The sequence below is a fragment of the Caloenas nicobarica genome, chromosome 1, assembly GCF_036013445.1.
Source record: "Caloenas nicobarica isolate bCalNic1 chromosome 1, bCalNic1.hap1, whole genome shotgun sequence".
NCBI lineage: Eukaryota > Metazoa > Chordata > Aves > Columbiformes > Columbidae > Caloenas > Caloenas nicobarica.
In genome coordinates this window covers 189,217,663-189,236,203 of record NC_088245.1, presented here as the reverse complement: position 1 = coordinate 189,236,203, position 18,541 = coordinate 189,217,663, and the positions used below count along the sequence as shown (strand labels likewise).

At 46.5% G+C, this 18,541-nt stretch overlaps 1 protein-coding gene across 1 annotated transcript in view; it reads right to left on the bottom strand.

The window, feature by feature from the left end:
- The window catches only part of SMAD9 (SMAD family member 9), a 44,098-nt gene extending 26,028 nt beyond the window's left edge, over window positions 1–18,070 (bottom strand). The window contains exons 1-2 of the mRNA XM_065652643.1: window positions 17,936–18,070; window positions 3,037–3,661 (exon numbers count right to left, since the gene is read on the bottom strand). Of these exons, the coding sequence (XP_065508715.1) occupies window positions 3,037–3,448 (412 nt within the window). The 5' untranslated portion in view covers window positions 3,449–3,661; window positions 17,936–18,070. The remainder of the gene's footprint in view (window positions 1–3,036; window positions 3,662–17,935) is intronic.
- Window positions 18,071–18,541: the final 471 nt, after the last annotated feature.

Sequence of the window (18,541 nt, the reverse complement as noted above, 5' to 3'; positions counted from 1 at the left end):
CACACTAGAATCTGCAATATCTACACATGAATGATATCATTTAAAAATAATACGGTACATGTTTAGGCAGCTTCTGTATTTTTCTGAAACTGCAGCTTCTCCCAACAACAAACCATTCAGATTTCTGACCAGCTCTTCGAGGCAAAACAATAAAGGGGGAAGCAGAGTCTAACCACCACACTGATCTCTTTTAGGCTAGGTGGCATAGCCCATCTCTGCAGTGGGATGTTGCACAAATACAGGAAATATTTGCTGTTTTTTTCCAAATGGCACCTGCTGCTCAGCAGACCTGAGAAGAAATCTGCTGTGGACACTGGTAGCAGCCATAAAAGCTATGCATAATCTGCATGGTATTGGTCAGCATACACTAGGACATGGCTGGGCAACCTGAGGACACAGCAGACATAATGAAACCCCTGAATTTCAGTCCAGAGCTTAAAGCTGCTCTCTCATAACAGAGGTCTAGGGATCTGCCAGGTCATTAGAGAAAAGGGTGAGGCCCTTCCATCTTTGACACTACTCATTCACTCTGAAAAAAAATTAATGGATCTGGTCACGGAGTGGTTGACTCAAGAAGATGGACTACAGTGACTGATAGTGAGCCCCTAAGGATGGACACTTGTATGAAAATAAAACTGGCTTGTGGATTATAAAGAAATGCACTGCTGACTACTTTTGTGAGTGGATTCTTTAGTTCCAGCAGATGAGACGCAGAGAATCTCATGTAAGCCTAAAATCACCAAGAGCCAAGATGCAGATTTCCTGTAGTTAAAAGAGGACTGTTGTCTAAACAGATTGGCATGTAGATCAACACTCCCAGCCCTTTCTGTGATCACTCTGCTACCACTTTCTCCTGAAGCCCATGTCTTCTCCAGCCTCACCACCACCTCCTTGCAGCACTGCTTTCTAACTGCCTCTGGCCCAGAGCCGCACTGCTGCCACTTGCCGTGGTGTAAGTTCTCTTTCCTGCCGCTGACCCAGCACGCCCAAGGAGGTTGTATTCCTTGTTGCACCTCATCTTTAGCAGGGACGTGACTCACTCGTTAGCTTCAGCTCCTAAGAAGAACAGTAGGGGTGAATACGACAGCCCAAGAACAATTCCCAGGTCCTGTGGAGAAGCTGCACGGCAGAGCCTGCATCCCCGCAGCTGCGCTCTCTTTCACCTCCAGAACACGGTGGGCATGTCCAAAGTGCCCGAAGCCCATCCCATGGGCCAAGTCCTGCACCCTGAGAACGGCTGGTCCATGTGAGTTCCCATGGGTCGAAGCTGTGCCCGGGAGCTCTCTACCAACTCAGCAACACACAAACCCGCACCTTGGCCTCATCTCATTTACTTGTAGAGATGCAGCCAGTCTGCTGCACAGACAAATGACAGAGACACGTTCACAGCTGAAACCTCCTGAGTTTCAGGTTCAGGACAAGCAGCTTTGGCAGCCATTTAGCAGCTGCTGAATTATCCCAGTACTAGTGTTTGTTGGCGGGCACTGAACAGATGAGAAGAACAGGGTTAAAGACAGCACTGTGCAGTGTTGTCAGCTACGGCACTGAGGAGACTCCATGAACTACACTGGAGTTACACCAGACAAAATGAGAAGACACTAAGACTGCAGCCTTCAAAGAGAAAGATACACAAAATAGGATATTTTATGAGCATCTTTTCTTAGATTCTTGAAGAGTTTATTTGAGCAAGGCAGGAGATCAGCTCTTTCCACTGAAAACTGCTGATGACAAGCACCACTCACTGCAGCTGTAAAATTTTAGTTGTGGCAATGTTTACAGCAGTTCAGATACAACTTCCAAATGACAGCTCCACTGCAGAGGAAGGATTACCAGAAAAGGGAGCAGCCCCTGTTGTTTAACAAATGTTAACAGATGTCTTTCCCTTATTTCATCTGTGTGAAAAGAAACATCCCACGGTTCACTTATCTGATCCTAATGTCACCTCAGAGTAAAGTTCATGCCAGACAAAGAGTAATCACAGAATAATAAGTATATACTTACCAACCATATCCATTAGTAAATTAAATTACTGTGATTTTTGGCAGCAAGGGAGAGCTAGGTTAGACATTAGAAATAATTTTGAACTGTAAGGATAGCAAAGCAATAGATTCATTTGCCCGGGGAGGTTGTGGAGCCTCTATCACATGGGATTTTTAGAGCTTATTAGAAAAACATCTGTCAGGAATGTACCTGGTAATTTGTTTTGTTTTGGGAGTAGGGATAGAAGAGAACAGGATGACTGCTCAAGTTCTCTGCCAGCCCTGCTTTCTAAGATCCCTAAAGAAGTCAGCACTGAACACTATAATTTTTTAACAGCTGTTTCACTGACACAAAGCCCAGTTAAGCGATCCTTCAGTGAGTTCATAAGTTTTCAGTACTGATTGAGTCCGGTTTAAAGAGGATCTCAATGGAAAAATTCAAAGTTTTATGGGAACTTGGGGGATTTATTTCACATAAATGATCCACTCAGGTAAGTACATCCCACTGAAAGCAGGCCATCAGGCATTTTAGGAAGAATCAACTGACCTGGTTTCATATCCACAGCAGAATAAGCCACCTTACTGCAACTCTAAAGAGAGAGCCACGGACACATTTAATGCATTGATTGTCACTTTTCAGAGAATGAGCTATAAATCTAGCCACGGTGGCAAGCCTAGGCTGGTGCCTAGACTCCATGCAGATGGACACCAGTTTGCAGGGGGAGCATTCCCAGAGTGGCCAGCACTCACCCCCGAGGAGCAGCAGCTTTCAGCACCCTGGACAAGATCCGGGCATCCCGGGGTCTGGTGGGACGCGGACCCCGCGGGGCAAAGGGCTCCGCACGGGCCCCATGCGGCGAGGGGCTCCTCATGGACCCCGCGGGGCAAGGGGCTTCGCACACCCAGCTGTCGAAAATGAAAGACCCAAGGTCCTTCCATCAACCGAAGCCTGCCTTTTCAGATTCTACAGCACAACTCAGTAGGATGCACCAAGACTCTACCTGCCAATGCAAGAGCTAAGAGAGAGATGCGAATCGTTTGCAGATCATATAATTACCTGGTGTTTCCACTCGCCGGTAGTGGTACGGGTTAATGCACACTTCTTTCTGTTTTGAGCCGAACGGGAACTCACAACATTCCAGTGGTTTCAACTCATGGTGAGACTGTAAATCAGGCCAGCGCCACACTCTGCAGTAGATGACGTGGGGAAGCCCCTTGCGGTGAGACACCTGCAGCCGCCCATCCAAGGAACGTGGGATCGTGACACATTTACTGGGCTGACCCGGGCAGCTCAGAGCCCTTTCCAGTTCTTCCATGGCACCTTTTTTCTTCTTTAACTTCTTCACCAAGGAATCAACAGCTTTTTCTGCCCACTTTTCCTCTTCATCTCCTTGTTTCCAGCCCAGCAGCCTTTTCACTGCAGGGCTGGTGAAGGAGAACAAGGAACTGATAGGGGTGCTGGAGTGCATAAGAAGCAGAGTTTACACACGAGCGTCAACAGAAGCACAAATTGCTCTCCTGCCTTGCAAGGCTTGTGCGGAGTTTCCACAATATTGAGATGGACACGCTTCAAGGAAAGGTTCTTCCACGCGTACTTTTTTGCAGTCTTAGGCACTGGTTACAAGCAGTCCAACAGGGTGGGTCTCAGAACTTTCCAAACATCAAGAAACTGCTGATGAAGCCTGGAATAACAACACAATACATTGTTAGGCTTCACACACTCCTTTCATTGTTCCTTCAATAAAATCTTTTGAAAGAGAAATTATTCAAAATGTGTATTTAATTTTCAATGGTTTTCTGTTTGTTTTTTGCTGTTTATTTTGGGTCCAAGCCTCTCTCCACATCACTTTCCACACTCATTTCAGAGTTGGACCTCAGAAAGCATTAAGTGTCCAGTCACTTCAATATGTGTTTAGAGTTTAATGCACTAGGCAAATTGTTGTAGGATTGGGATTACATTTGCTACAATAGAAAATTTAGCTGCTTTTTTTTTATGCTGGTAGCTGTAGGTTCAGCTCAAGCATCTTTAACAAAATTAAATCTGTAATATCAAATTTTATGGAAGTAATGAGTAGCATATTTTTATGATTTCAACTCCCTCTCTGCCCCTCCAATCTCACTTGAGTTGTAAAATATTAACTGCAAAATTAATTTAAAATTCAGCTACTCACAGATTTTATTTTGTGTATTTGAAAGATTTATCACTATTCTCTAAGCTTATTTACATTGTCTCATATGCAAGAGAAAACTTTGTTTGCCAAGCCAGCCTGTTTCGCTCTCTCCAACAATTTTAAGGTTTTGGACAAAAATCACAGACTTTCAGACATGGTTTGCGCTGGATGGATCCTGAGTTATTTCTTCTATGAATTGCTACATGTGACAAAGTCCAACAGAAAGAGTTTAGTTCTTGAGGGATTTTCTTTTTTTAATTTTTTTTCTGTCAATGTAGCTGGAGCCAGTCTAATTTTAGCTGAAAATGACATATTTCCACTGACTGGAACTCTGAGGAAAAACGTCCTTGTATGTCAAGCTACTTAGTGCTTTAAATATAAATCAGGGACCCCCTGCGCATACCAAGTCCAAAGGTCTGAACTACACAGAGGGTACTTAAAGCAGGAGGCGGGGGAAGCTTCTCAATGGATGCCCCCAGAGAAGCAGCTCCATGACTGCCCTACTCCACCCTTGTGGGAGGACTTGGGTCCCCCTTGCGTCTCACCAGCAAAGGCCTGGACATAGTCCTCAGCACCACTTATACGCAGCCACTGAGGAGACAGAGAGATATTACCCAGTGCCGGGAGCAGCAGGGCTTCACAAACCACATTATTCTGCAGTTTCCTTAAATGCACAGCTCTTGTAAGAGTTCAAAGGGCATTTGGGGACACTGAGTGCAGGCACAGGGACAATTTATTGAGACAGGAGGCCAATCCCAAAGACTGGTTCTGTGCTGCGGGGTAAGCACACTTGGCCCAGGGCACCAGAACCTCTTAGAAAACATGCAATGTGTGCTGAGGACCAGTGACCATCTAGAACTGTTCTCCTCCCAGCCCTTCAGTTTTGTTCTCATGCCCATTCCTCCATCCCGCTGTGTTACCCTTTAAGATGCCCAGCACCCTGAGAAATGCAGATACATGTATACGGAAGGGGCTTTTTCCCTTCTTCCATAAGAGCCGCAATGATCAAGGCAGGGGCTCAAATTCTGAAAAGATTTCCATATAGCCAGGGAGATGGAAGCATTTGGGCCCACTGAAGAGTCAGCTTAAAAGCGACTCTTCAGCACGTCACAAGCCGCAGCAGCAGCTGCTGTTCCCGCAGGAGATTCGTATTCCAAGGACTCATGGACAGCAGGCTGCAGGAAAATATGAACAGAGGGACCACAAAACTGGAAGGAAGAGCAGACACACCTTGCTTCAGGCACCTACCACAGCACTGAGCTCTGGCTTATGGAATTTCTACATTATTCATCTATGTATATGTTCAGTTGCCCTCAAATGTCAAGAGAGACTCTTGACAGAGCACAGCAGAAATCATCTCACTTGTGCCATTCAGCAATCAGCGATCAATTCCACAGAACTGCCCAAACTTGTCCCACCACACAGAGAAACTTCACATTCCAGGTTTTTTCCCTGCCCTGTATCAGTAAAAATCCAATGACCTGGAGCATTTACCTGGATAGTGACTAAGGCCTCTTAGTCAAAACTGAAGTCTATTCCAAACACTTACAGGGTACATGTGAGAATGAAATAAGTTCAGAATGATTTATCACAGGAAAAAACCCTCAAGCTGCTTGTAAAACATGATGTGGATAAAATCTAGGCAGGTGGTCTCCAGCCTTTGCGGGGCAGGCCCAGCCTACAGAGCCCAGCACCAGCCCCATCCAGGCATCCCGTGTGTTGGAGGTGTCTGTCCCTTGCTGCCTCAGCGAGAACCTGCGGAGAATCCACCGCTGCACCGCGTCACTGCTTGGTGGCACCAACCCCATCCTCACACGAGAAAATGAAACATCGCCTCAATCTCTGTGGATCAGTCCTGAAAGCAGCAGCAGGAAGCGAGGAGAGCCTGGGATGAAAGCCCACAGGACCAGCGGTGGTGTAGAAGTCTCCGCTCCAGGCTGAGAGGGAAAATGGCTCACATTTCTTATCTGAGGGGGTCTCCTGGGCGTTAGCATGTGCAAATAACTGCCCCTGATAAGTTAATGCAACATTACAATAATCAGATATGAAAACATACATGTTCACGTACAAGTATTGTCCTGAGATTTTCTTTTCCATTTTGACCAAGGTTTTAAATAAACACATTAATCTCGTTCAGTCAAATTAAATAACTCAACAGTGACATCAGTATGAGTCTGAGCACTATTGTTGCTAGTGGGAGAGTCGCCAAGACTATGTGTATAAAAGCAAAAGCCGTGCTTTGCAGACCATGTGATGTAGTCTCAGATAAGTACATTGCACAATTTCCTACCACGGTCCCCCCAGTTTCTTCTAAAATCATTTTTTCCCCAAATTCAACTGTCATACAAAATATAAATTCTATTAACTAAACTAAACAGCTTCCAAATAATATTATTATCAGAACATCCTAGTTTAATGTTATTAAATTATATGATACTGCATATTATGCAGCAGCCTAAGCCATGTGTTGCTAGGCTTAGATACTCCATTATGAAATACCGAGGCAGACACTGTGCCAGGGCTGTAATGATAGAGATGTCAATTCACAATTTAATTTTAACAGTCTTTCAGGACAGCAGTTGCTTAAGCTGTGTGCCTTTTGTAACAGATAACTTGCCTACCCGGTTGGAAACTTCCAGCATTGAAACGTTTCAAAACCATGCTTGCTGTATTTTCTGTGCTGACGATCCATCATGTTTCTCAATGCTCATCACTTGAAAGTGGCGCGGGGCGGAGGGAAGTGTTACAGTTTTGATCCATAATCCCACCACACATACCAAGTCTTGGGCCATACCACGATGGAAATTCTGGTCTGGTCACCTGTGTCGCCCTCAGCGACAGTATGATGTGCTATCATGAGCATGAGTCAGGCATCATTGAGGGTACATCCCTAACATGTTCCCGCCTCCGGGACTACAACGAAGGCTTTGTCTACCTGTCAGGTAAGTGACCGGTCAACATCAAACAGTCAATCTTCCATCATGTAAATCTTCATTCCATCACAGAGTTTAGCCTAAGGGGCAGCCTAAGGTGCTTTAGGGAAGAAGCAGAAGACATTTGGCATTTGAGCATGGACACGCCCTTTCGTTTCTGTGATTTGCAGGAGAAGGTGAGACTGGAAATGCTTCAGCCCAGTTCATTTGCTCCATTCTCCCTGCCATAGCTATGGCTACGCTAGTGCTGGGGAACATTTCTGGGCACAGGAACTTGAATATCTATAGCATAAATTATTACCACAGTATCTGCAATGGCTTTGGTCTGTGCCAGTAGCATTCTCCCAAATAACTCTTGTGCATGGCTCAGGAGTTAGCAGGGACCAGGGGTCACTTGTAATAAGAAGTCTGCATAGGCCCACTCTGTTTTGGAGGGTGAGACAGCCATTGCATACAAGCAAGTCTCTCCATCTCAGTTGGCCTCAAGGCCAAGAACGGTACCAGGCATGTTTAATTTATTAGTATGGAAACAGCCTTTCAGTAGAATTTACTTGGCCACATGAACATGTCCAAATTCTTGATACTCATATCTGACCTAGTCATCCTTAAGTCCCTAAATATGTACTTGATAAAAAGCATGTGTACATGGCATGAACCATTCCACCCAAAAGTAAACACATAGAAAAAGATCAGCCAAACCAGACACTGCATACAGTTAATGCTGGCTGAGATGAGTCTCACCTCAAGTCTGAATGATTGCCAGGCTAAGACCTAGTAACATGGACACGGAGTGAAGGGGACTGGGATACTTTCTCCTACTCCTAAGCCCATTTATCAGCCCCCAGTGTAGAATTAGCCTGTAGGTCCTCAAGTCAGGAGGGGAAACATGTTCCTCCAGGAACTCCACTACAGTAATTTCCACTGTGCTACTACAAGAACAGAGAAAACAGATGAAACACCATGATCATGGCCTTGCCGATTCCTGACCTGAGCTGAAGTCATTAAGAGGGGTTCCAGAGCTCATGGAAATTAAACATGCCCTCCCCTGTGTCTCAGGTGGCAGCACGCTGACACCTCCACCATTGAAAGATTTTGGGAAATTCAGATTTTGCTTAATGTAAAAAGGATCCACTGTGCTGGGGAAGACTCACTTCACACCTCAGCAGAATGTCTGTGCAGGCCAGCATGCTGGTAAAGTTCCCCTCTAATTCAATTCCTATGGGCATAGCAGGGCAATTATACCAGTCCTCCTTACATTTCACTGTAAGCTTTACACAGAAGTCAAAAAGGAAAACTGCGTGGATGCTCATGAAAACAGGTTTAAAACACGACTGTGTAAAAGCACAGTGTCAAGCCTCCCTCAAAAGCGTATCCGTGCACATGTGTGTAAGCGCATGTGTGTGCAGATGTGCGTGTGCATCTGGTCTCGGAACAAAGCTCCAAGGCGCTGCAGCCCCTCAGAGCGCCTGTGTCGGCTGCCCGAGCCGTGAGAGGCATGGCTATCAGTCTCGAAAATGGCTGACATCATCAGTCTCGGTGTCACTGCAACAGCTAAGTAAGGCCACCGAGGGAGATTTCTCAGAGGGTCGTCTAGACATAAGCTGTGCAGTTCTTGGAGATGCACGCGGCTGGAAAATGGAGCAGTGAGACAATTATAGCTGGAAGTCTGCCGCTCGGTGACTAAATCACAACAGAATTGGAAGGGAGGAAATTATTTCAGTCAAACAACGTAAAGAGGAATGCTATGAACATGCACTTGGTTAGTTATTTTTACCTAGCACTGATTCGATTACTCCCACCTACTACGAAAGAGAGAAGCATGCAAGTTTTCTCAGTGTAATCAAATCTTGATTTGGTTTCCAACATGCCCATCTGGCAGCAGCCAGCATGCACCTGGGCTGGCAAAGAGCTTCCCAGGTCACATCATCGCTGCTGTTTGCTATGGGGATCTTCCACACCTTAGCAGGGGAAATAAATAAACAAAAGTGTATTTACAAATACTTGAGTCTCAAATGAGTGAGGAATCTCACCGACCTTGCCCTGAGCCTGCTCCCATGCCCTGAGCCTGAAGAACCAACCTGGCATCAGGATTTTGCAGGCACAGCCCATCAGTGATGGGCAGGGGAGTTTTCCACATGTGCATTCACTCCTGCAGAGCAGTGTGGAAGTGCACGTCCAAGCTGCACAGACACCATTGCTTCCACTCCAGTCACCAGCTCATGGCTCAGGAATGGTGGCCACAGGTTACTCTTGACACATGTAAATCACTTGAAAAGTCCCATGTTCCACTCGTGGCACCTGCGACACCATTTGGGATCCCCCAGGGCTTCTTGTTGTGATCAGGACCTGACACACAAGGGTGCTGTCACAAGCCTATCTGAAACGACTGTCTTTTGCACCCAACAAAATACAGTGAATGAATTATTCATTACAATGTTACTGAGTTCTTCCACAACCACAGAACCTGACACCCAGGGTTTTAATTAAATGGGATGTAAAGAAGGTTGTTCTTTTTTTTTAAATTAAGAAACTAAATTTCTTCCTGGTTTGACCCTGGACTGCTGCAATTGAAAACAGCTGCAATGACAGGACATAAAGTACCTGAGACTCAAATTTGTCCATGTTTCACACAGCCCTGGCAACATCTAATTGTTTGCTCCTACAGGCCTAAATGAATAAAGCAAACTTCTGAAACTCATTTTCTCACTTTTTTCCAAGTTTGTTCTGAAAGTCCTTCTACACTGACCATGTGCAAAGCCATCAATACGAAAGAGCAAACCTCACAGCGCTTCATGCCTCTCCAGCCACTTATCCACCCTGTGGAGTCTTCACCAAATTCACTGCCTCCCAGATAAAGTAAGGACAAAACTTGATGCCAGTGCCTAAACACCTGTGACTTCCAAACAATTTCTCTAAGCTTGTGGAATCAAATATTATGTACTTAGCATTGTCCAGCTTCTCTTCACAGGAATGACACATTCCGATTTGCTATAAAGGACAGATTTGAGTATATAAACTGCATACCTCAAGACAGCGACACAAATCTCCATAGGTCAAATGCCTGTGGATGTGCTTAAGAAGCATAAATTCAGTCACAAGAGAAAATTAAGTACCCAGCTCACTTTTGGTACGGCCATGATGCCTTACTGGGAAGGGATGTACCAGTTCCTGCAGTGGGACAGCTCTGGGTGAGCACATTGACAGATGCTTCAACAAAGCTTTGTTAGTGTGGCTTCAGATGGGGACAACAGAGCGGCACGGACATGGTAGTAGCACGCCAATGTGCAAAAGGCTGTTGCAAGCAGGATAGGGGCAATCTGTCTTTTGTGTCCACTTGGAGATTCAGCAGGGAGAACATATGAATAGGATAGCTACGCATTGGGATAGTTACTGCTGCTGGAGGTCTGTGAGTGCAGATCAGTTTTTTTCAAAAATAACTGCACTGGCCTTGAGGAGGAAGGAGGGACTGGAAAAGCCCATGAGATGAGCCCTTCTGATTCTATGTCCCCTACTACGACCAAGCCAAAGATCCCCTCTCTTCAGGTGCAGCACTAAGCTAACATGGTTACACTGGCTTTGGCCGCTGGGCTACCTGCATCCTGCTGCTTGCAGTAAACCCAAACCAGAGGGCTTGATGTTCTCACTGGTTTTTGCCTTTGAAAATCTCCCACAATATCTGAAGGCACCCCACAAAATTACCACAACCAAAGCCTGTGCAAAAATATGAAACTGGACCAATTTATCACTGTCATCTCTCTTTGACTGCACTTCCTTCCCTGGTATTAATTTTTAAAGGAAACCAGCGACTGTGATGTTTACATGGAGTGAACCACACTGTGTTCCCTGTCTGGGCCACACTGAAGTCTCTGAGATGCAATCCCACAGGAGCACATCCTCCGCTCTGCCCCACACCCCGCTCCCCACAGGCAGGAAGAAGCCCCGTTCTCCCCATCCCTGGCTGATCCCTTCCTGCGGCTGCCCAGGCTTACACCAGTGACTCCAAGGAAGAGCTCCTCTCAGCTGCCTTCTTCCCACAGACCCAGGGCCTAAGCAGAACACATGGCATGGGGGAAGCTCTGAGGATGGATTTGTGGGAGAGGGCAGGATATGATGGGGAGGTGCATCAACCTGCCTTGGGGAGCCAAAATGTCTCCTCATGGCTTTGGTTATCCCCATTTTATAGACGGTCGGTCCTGCATTGCTCACATACTCACCATTCCCAGAGAAACTGTAGCAAAGCCCATCGGTTTCTAAAAATGGTACGGTTGGAAATACGCAAAAAATAGAGTTCCTGCTTTTAAAATAAACGCTGACTTGTCTCTAATACAAAGCAAGCAGCCAAGTGCCTCCAGAACAAACACTTCGCAAAGGAAGGACTAGCAGAGAATTTCAGCTTCATTGCTGGTGTAAAGTTTATATCCACATTAATCAGATCCTGTAATCCTCATTATCAATCACTGGCATTCTTGGAGCCATTCCCAAGTACCCATTTTAGGGAAAGGATTTGCTTAGAGTTAGACATAAGTACGTTGTGAATAAGGACACATCTAAAGAAGAAGTACTTCACCAAGGATGTGGCACTCAAGTCTGATGCGAACCTATCCTGAAAGCTTAGTGTCTTAAGTTCTTAGAAAGGAATGCACTTTTGGAGCTCTGGTTGTACATTTACAGTGCACACAGGTGACATGGACAAAGCAAATGTTCTCCTGGTCTTGTATGGTAGCACATCCCATCTACCTAACAGGAGACCTGAGGGCCAGCTGGGTAACATTCAGTACAGTGCTGAATATCTTCGTTTCCTGGGGGAGTACACAGAACTGACAGGAGGTTGGCTCATGCTTGCTGATCTGCAAGGTCTGATCCCGGTGATGGAAACTCTGGCACCCGTTTGTCCCCATGTCAGGGCTGCATCTCGTGCTTCTGAGATCCGCCGCCTAGTTGTGCCAGGTGTCTAATGCCACAGAGATAACCTGTGACACGGGGAGTTAGCTGGGGAGTCCGGTGGCTCTAAGCACCCCACGTTGACAGAGCATCCCCCATAAAGAGTCATGGCTGTAGCCTGGCAGAGAAGCTCTTGCCTAATACCCAAGGTCCCAGAGAGAGAGGGACAACTGGGACGTCTGCCTGAAGGGTGACTTATTCAGTTACAGTGTTAACACAGCAGACGTCTTTTGCAGATTTAGCATCACACATCTTGGCAACTGAAATATAGATCAATAGATCATATAGATCACCAGTAAAACACTCAAAAGGAGGAACTTGCAGAAGTGCTTCCTCTCTGACTGACAGCAGGCCTGGAGAGGGTGCAGCAGCACCACGGGCCACCTCTCCTTCCTCCCAGGTGAGAAAGCCTGGCCAAGTGCCTACGCAGAGATACATTTCACACACAAAAGGCTCTCCCTATACATCATGTTAGCAGTTTTCCATGGAATCACACTAGCATTTCATTGTGTTCAAACCATACCACATTCAAATCTGCTTTTCCCAAAAGGCTTTCGTTGTGCATCACTGTGGGAAATTGCTAATGCAATAAGATTGACGTATAGGTTCTCCTGCATGAACATCCGCAGTAATCTCTGCTAATTGAGCCCTCAGCTTGTGAAACCCTGCAAGGGGAAGGAAGGGAGGAGCATCCACAGGGCCTACGTCTTGAAGAACTGCAAAAAATAAGAGTGTGGAGGACAGGTAAGCACTAATATTAGTATGTTTTATCCACGTAAAGATCTGATTCAGTGGCAGGGATTGCCTTGGACAAGAGGCCAATGGTCCCAAGTAACAGCACTGAGGCATTTTTCATGAAAAATAACTGGATGTACTTGGGCTCTCTATGAAAGTTATATCACAACAACAGGACTAATAACAAAAGGAGCAAGGACTTGTCTAGTTCCCTCCTGAGAGGGAAAGGAGGAGACAGCTGGCCATTCCCAGTGGCTTCAGCTGAAGATGTGGTTGCTCAGTTTCTCTGTAAACCAGAACACTGGCTTACGAGACTAAACAGGCTTCATATGCCTACATTTGATCCTGGTGGTATAAAACAAGGGCTGGATTATCTTTAACATGTAAGACAAAATGTCATGCTAACAAGCAGCTTCAGAAAACACTCAGCAAAAGGCAGAAATAGGTCCCTGAGTCTTTAAAAGAAACACACCTCTCTTCTGCAAACCCAAGAGTCCCAAGCAGGTTACCACCAAGAAGCCTTGGTCCCAGCATCAGTCCTGTAGGACACACAGCAGGGCAGCATGGGAGCCACGGGCTGCTGCCTCGCACAGGAATGAATTTGGGTTTCTCTACTCTAGATGTCCATGTGGAGGCTTCACGCTCTGTGTGAAGTAATTCAAGATCTGTTGATGAGAGAGAGATAAATCAGCTACCTCATATGCGCTGCAGGAGAAGAAACTGCATGTTGGCAGCTGGGCCGGAGTAATTTGACAGAGACAAGTAGTTTTTGGATAGGCCAAGCCAGCAACTAACCATAAGGGAGTCTTGAAAAGCCATGTGAGCTGCTTGTGCTTCCGGCCAGTTCCGTGCCTACTGAGCAGTGTGGGTGGGATTGCATCCTGCCACAGGCCTCTGGTAAATGGCTTTCCCTCAGACGGCTCAATTTCTGCATCTGCCATACAGGTACCCTGATGGGGATGGCTTTTTAAAGCACTATGGACTCTCCTGATGAGGAGCACTGCAAGCGAATGCTTAAAAAAAATTTTTTTAAAAGGCTTTTTGTTAAAGAAAGGCATGGCAAGAAATCACACACAACAGAAAATTCCGTATTGTTGAAATGTATTGACCTCAGCAGCAGGGTTGTTTGCGTTATAAAGGATTCTTCATTACACAGAGCTTTGCTATTACCAGACATCACCTTCTGGAGAAGGTACCACCACCACCAGCTGCCTGCCTGCTGCTCTTCACTGCGTGGCTGTGTGACCGAGTACACCACCAGGCCGAGCAAACACAGAATAACTGCTATCAAGAAATGGCCAACGTGGCTCATATTGTAGCCAGGTAATGAGGGTGAAAGGAAGCCTCCAGCAGAACAAACTGTAATGACTCAAGGATCTGTTAATTTTCTATCCTCCTCATTTCTCTCTTTCAGTGGAAGGCAAGCTTGAGGCCAGTATTTCTGAGGAACTCTGGAAATGGGGAACATTTTCAAAGCCTAAACAAAGACCAGTCATAAAGAGAGACGCCAGAACAGGAGTCCGCACGCAGACATTTCAGAAAGAAAAGCAAAAGACGCAGGATTTTGGCAGGGGTCATGCTGACTGGGAGCAGAACGTAGGTGGGAGAAAAGAGCTTGTTGGGAAACAGAAGGTTGCAGTATCAAGCTGGAAGGTTGCCACAGTGTGGACTAATGCTTTGGCAGCTGCAAACAAAAGGAAAGAGGAATGTAAGAAGTCACATGAAGAAAAAGTGTCAAGAGACATCTGGGAGTACCGAGACCTGTGAGGAAACCAAGGAGGCAAAGATGATGCTAAGCTTGGCGAGGGGTGGATGGTGATGCTGCTGACAAAGAAAAAGAGTGGGACGGAAACAAATTCTGGAGAGAAGGTTGCGGGAAAGATAAGGCATTTTTCCTCCCAGTCAGAAACATACCTCAGTCTTAATGCCTCAGAAAAACAGAGATTGATTATCAGATTTTCTTCTTAATTTTTTTTTTTTTCTTTTTACTGTAGGGATGACTGAGTAAACTGGGAAACTGACTCCACTTGGTGTCCACCTCCACTGTGTCCCTGCTGTACCCTTGTCCAGAGGAGCTGAACCTCAAAGCAAACTGTTCAAACTTACACCTAAGATGTTGCAATAGCTCCTGCAGAAAACCTGCAAGTGGTCCTGTAGAACAATCTGTCTAAAAATCACATGTATCTGCACAAAACTTGGGCAGATAATGTTTCACCTGCTTCAATTTAAATGCATAGATATATTAGTCAGGATGCCAGCCAAGGCTCTGATCCCACAGTCTCTTAGATCCACTCACCTACAAAAGCACAGCAAGGTTTTCAGCTCCTATAATAAATACACATGCCTTAGACTGTTTAATTCACCTCTTCATCTGTAAAATTCCCACAGGATTAACCATTCAAATATTATACGTAAGATGGGAAATAATTTGGGATATTTTTGAAAAAATAATTTTATTATACTGTATTCAGAGTCTAACGCGTCCTTACAACAAATGTTCTCAAAGACAGTAATAGGACAGCAATGATTCTCTCAAATTGTCATTGTTATTACTATGTTTTGCTGTTAATGTACAGTAACGCTAATGATTCTTTATACCTGCCTGCAGCAGGAAACCAGGCGGTCTACCATAACAACCTTTCCTACATAAGTTTTTGCTGTGCCATTTTCAGTTAAAATATTTATGATATTGGGTTTTTTTCTTTCTTCTTCATCCCTGTAATTATTATTTGTAAGGGGTATATTGCACAGCAAATGGAATCTCTGTAGACTTTCACTATATTTTTTGCAGCAGACATGTTACCCTGAGTATGTAGATAGATAGACGGATAGATAGATAGATAGATATGTTTTTTTCCCCCCCTTCTAGATCGCCATATTCTGTTAAGTTGCTCTGAGATGGAGTGCCTAGTAGTAATGCTGGAATTACTGTTAGCCAGTATCAGCACCAGTGACAAACTCTAGCTAGTGTTTTGGTTAGAGGTCACTTGTAATTAGTAGTCATCGTCCTTTGAATTTAACAATGGAAAAATAAAACTTTATCAAGACAGATTAGCCTGGCCATCAAAATTACAGCACTTTAGCATTCAGGAGAGATTACATGACACACTGTCTCCCGGGCTGATAACAGCAGATAGCTAAGGATTCAAATGCGAGATGCAGAAAGTCTGTAAAAAAATAGAAGAGAAAGGCGGATTAACTGTCCAGATGTTATATGATACATTATACTGAGACTTCTACACTCTTGTTTTAGTGAGTTAGGCCTCATCTCGTTCCCGCTGAAGACAACATGGGGCACTGCCACCAGCTTCTGTGAGAGCAGCTTCCAAACCTGAGATACTACCCAGTTCCTCTACACATGTCCCCACCTTCTGCAGATATTTGGCATGAGTGTACACACCTCTTAGCCTTGGGCAAGTGTGTTAATAAAACATTAATACTCGACTTCTTCACAAAGTTGTGCAGTTGACAGCTTTGTGTGTATTCGTTTCAGCTGCTGCAAGTAAATAAAAGCTTCTATCTCCAACTCATATCAACTTACAGATCCTGATTATCATACAGATTCATACAAATTTGATCTTTATTCCAGCCACTTTTGCAGAATTACTGTTTATCAGCTTATGTGTGAGTTGTTAATAAAGTGAAAAAGAAAATGTTTTTAACTCCATAACAAAGGACAGATGAGAATGGGACCTACTGCTAAACTCAGTAAATATAATACAAGAAACCCTTCTTGCTGCAACTCACTTTAAATATATTTTTGGGCATGTTTATTTTAGCTACTATGCCAAATTAACTCAATACTTAAAACCAACAACAACAAACACCAACAAACAAACCACAAACATCCCCAGCCTCTGCTTTAAAATCTAACAGGAAGCAAACACGAAAACAGCCAGACACTGGTACTTATCAAATCTGAAAGAAGGGAGTTGTCTGGCTGGATTAAAACGGATGAGGTTTGTTTGAGTGATGACATTTGTCCTACCATTGCTGAGGGGAAGAATTTTGCAGCGCTTCCTTCAGTCTATACTCCTGAAGACGAGAGGATTACTCCTCTGGCACAAATACATGCACGTATAAAGATGCACATATCCACACATTGGAGATATAAAGTACTGAAACTCGCTTTTTATTGCAGTGTCCTTCCCAAACCACCGCAAACTCGAATACATTCCCAAGCCATGCACATCATTTCCCACTTCTGAAAGGAGAGCTCATTCACTGAAAAGATGAACCATTCCCAGCTGAGAATTTTTTCACTAATTTATAAAACGCAAGTAATTAACAGTACGCCTCTGTGTGTGCATGCATGCGCGTCCGTGTGTGTCATTTATTTTTATTCCCACTAATGCCTCATTCAAAGCAGACCCGGCTAGCATCAAATAAATTTACCCATAAAATCAACGTAAGAAAACACAAAGTTACCACACAATATCCGAATTGTTACAAATGAGCTGAACTTTGAATTCCCTCCACTTAGAGCTGACCGGGCACGGAGATAAAATTACAATAATTCATAATTTGCCATATCGAGGGCTATTGTTTTTGGAAATGCTGGTTACTTGCTAACAAGTAACGTTTTAACTTCAGAGCCAAAAAAAAGAGAGTCCCCGTTTCTTGCTGGAATACAAACCCAAATCCCCGCAATTCAGCTCCGTTTTGCTTGGGAGCGTGTCCAGGAGCGGGATTTCTTGAACAGAAAATAGACCTCTGAAAGGAAAAGTATTTCCAAACGTGTCATGTGGGGTTTTGTTGGGGTTTGGGTGTTGTTTTTTTTTTTTTAATCCTACTTGAACTAGAAGGAAAGAAATCCTAGCAGCGGGGAGACTTGTCAGCGTTCAGCCATCCATAAAAGCGCTTTTCCCCCGCGCTCCTCCTTTCGCTCGCAGCCCTGGCGTCGGTTTGTCTCATCTCGCTGCCGCCCCGGCCCCAGCCCCCGCCCGCACACCGACCGCCCCGGCGCAGCGGGGCCGGGACCGGCGGCCGCGGGGACACCGGCCCGGGGCGCCGCCGGGGGGATGCTGCGGCCGCCGCCGGCCGGCACGGGGAAGGATGCGAAGCAGCCCCGGCGGGAAGTTTGGGGCGACGACGGCGGGACCGTCCCCCGTGTTCTCCCTGTTCCCCCTCCCCGCCCGCCCCTTCCCGGGACGCAGCCGGGAGCCCCGGCTCTTACCTGCCACCGGGCGCGGGCTGGGGTCTCGGCGCGCCGCGGGCGGGAGCGGGGCTGCAGCTGCGCGGCGGCGGCGGGGCCAGGGCGCAGCGGCAGCGGCAGCGGCAGCAGCAGCCCCGGCCGGCGTCAGTCAGGCGGGAGCCGCCAGGCTGTATTAGTGCGCCGGGCTGGAGCGCGGCCAGCAGCGCCGCTGCCGCTGGCCCGCCCCTGCGCCCCCCCGGCCGCGCCGCCCCGCGCTCACACACACACGCTCGCTCACACACACGCTCACACACACACACACACAGCGCGCATCCCCCGCACCCGCCGCACGCTGCTCCCCCACTCGCCCCACACACAGCCGGTGTGCTCACCCCGAAAACACACGGACACCCCCTGCACGGAGCTCACCCCACGGCACGGACACGCACCCGCACAGGCAGAATCCACCCCGCTCAACCCCCCCGCCACACTCCGACACTCGCCCCCGGCCCGGCGTCCCGCGGGAGCGCGGCCGCCTCAGGCGCCGCCATTTCCCCGCCCCGCCGCTGCCCGCCGAGGGGGCGCCCCCAGCCCTGCCCGGCCCGGCGGGGCCCCGGGCCCGTACGCGGGGCTGGCGGCAGAGCCCGG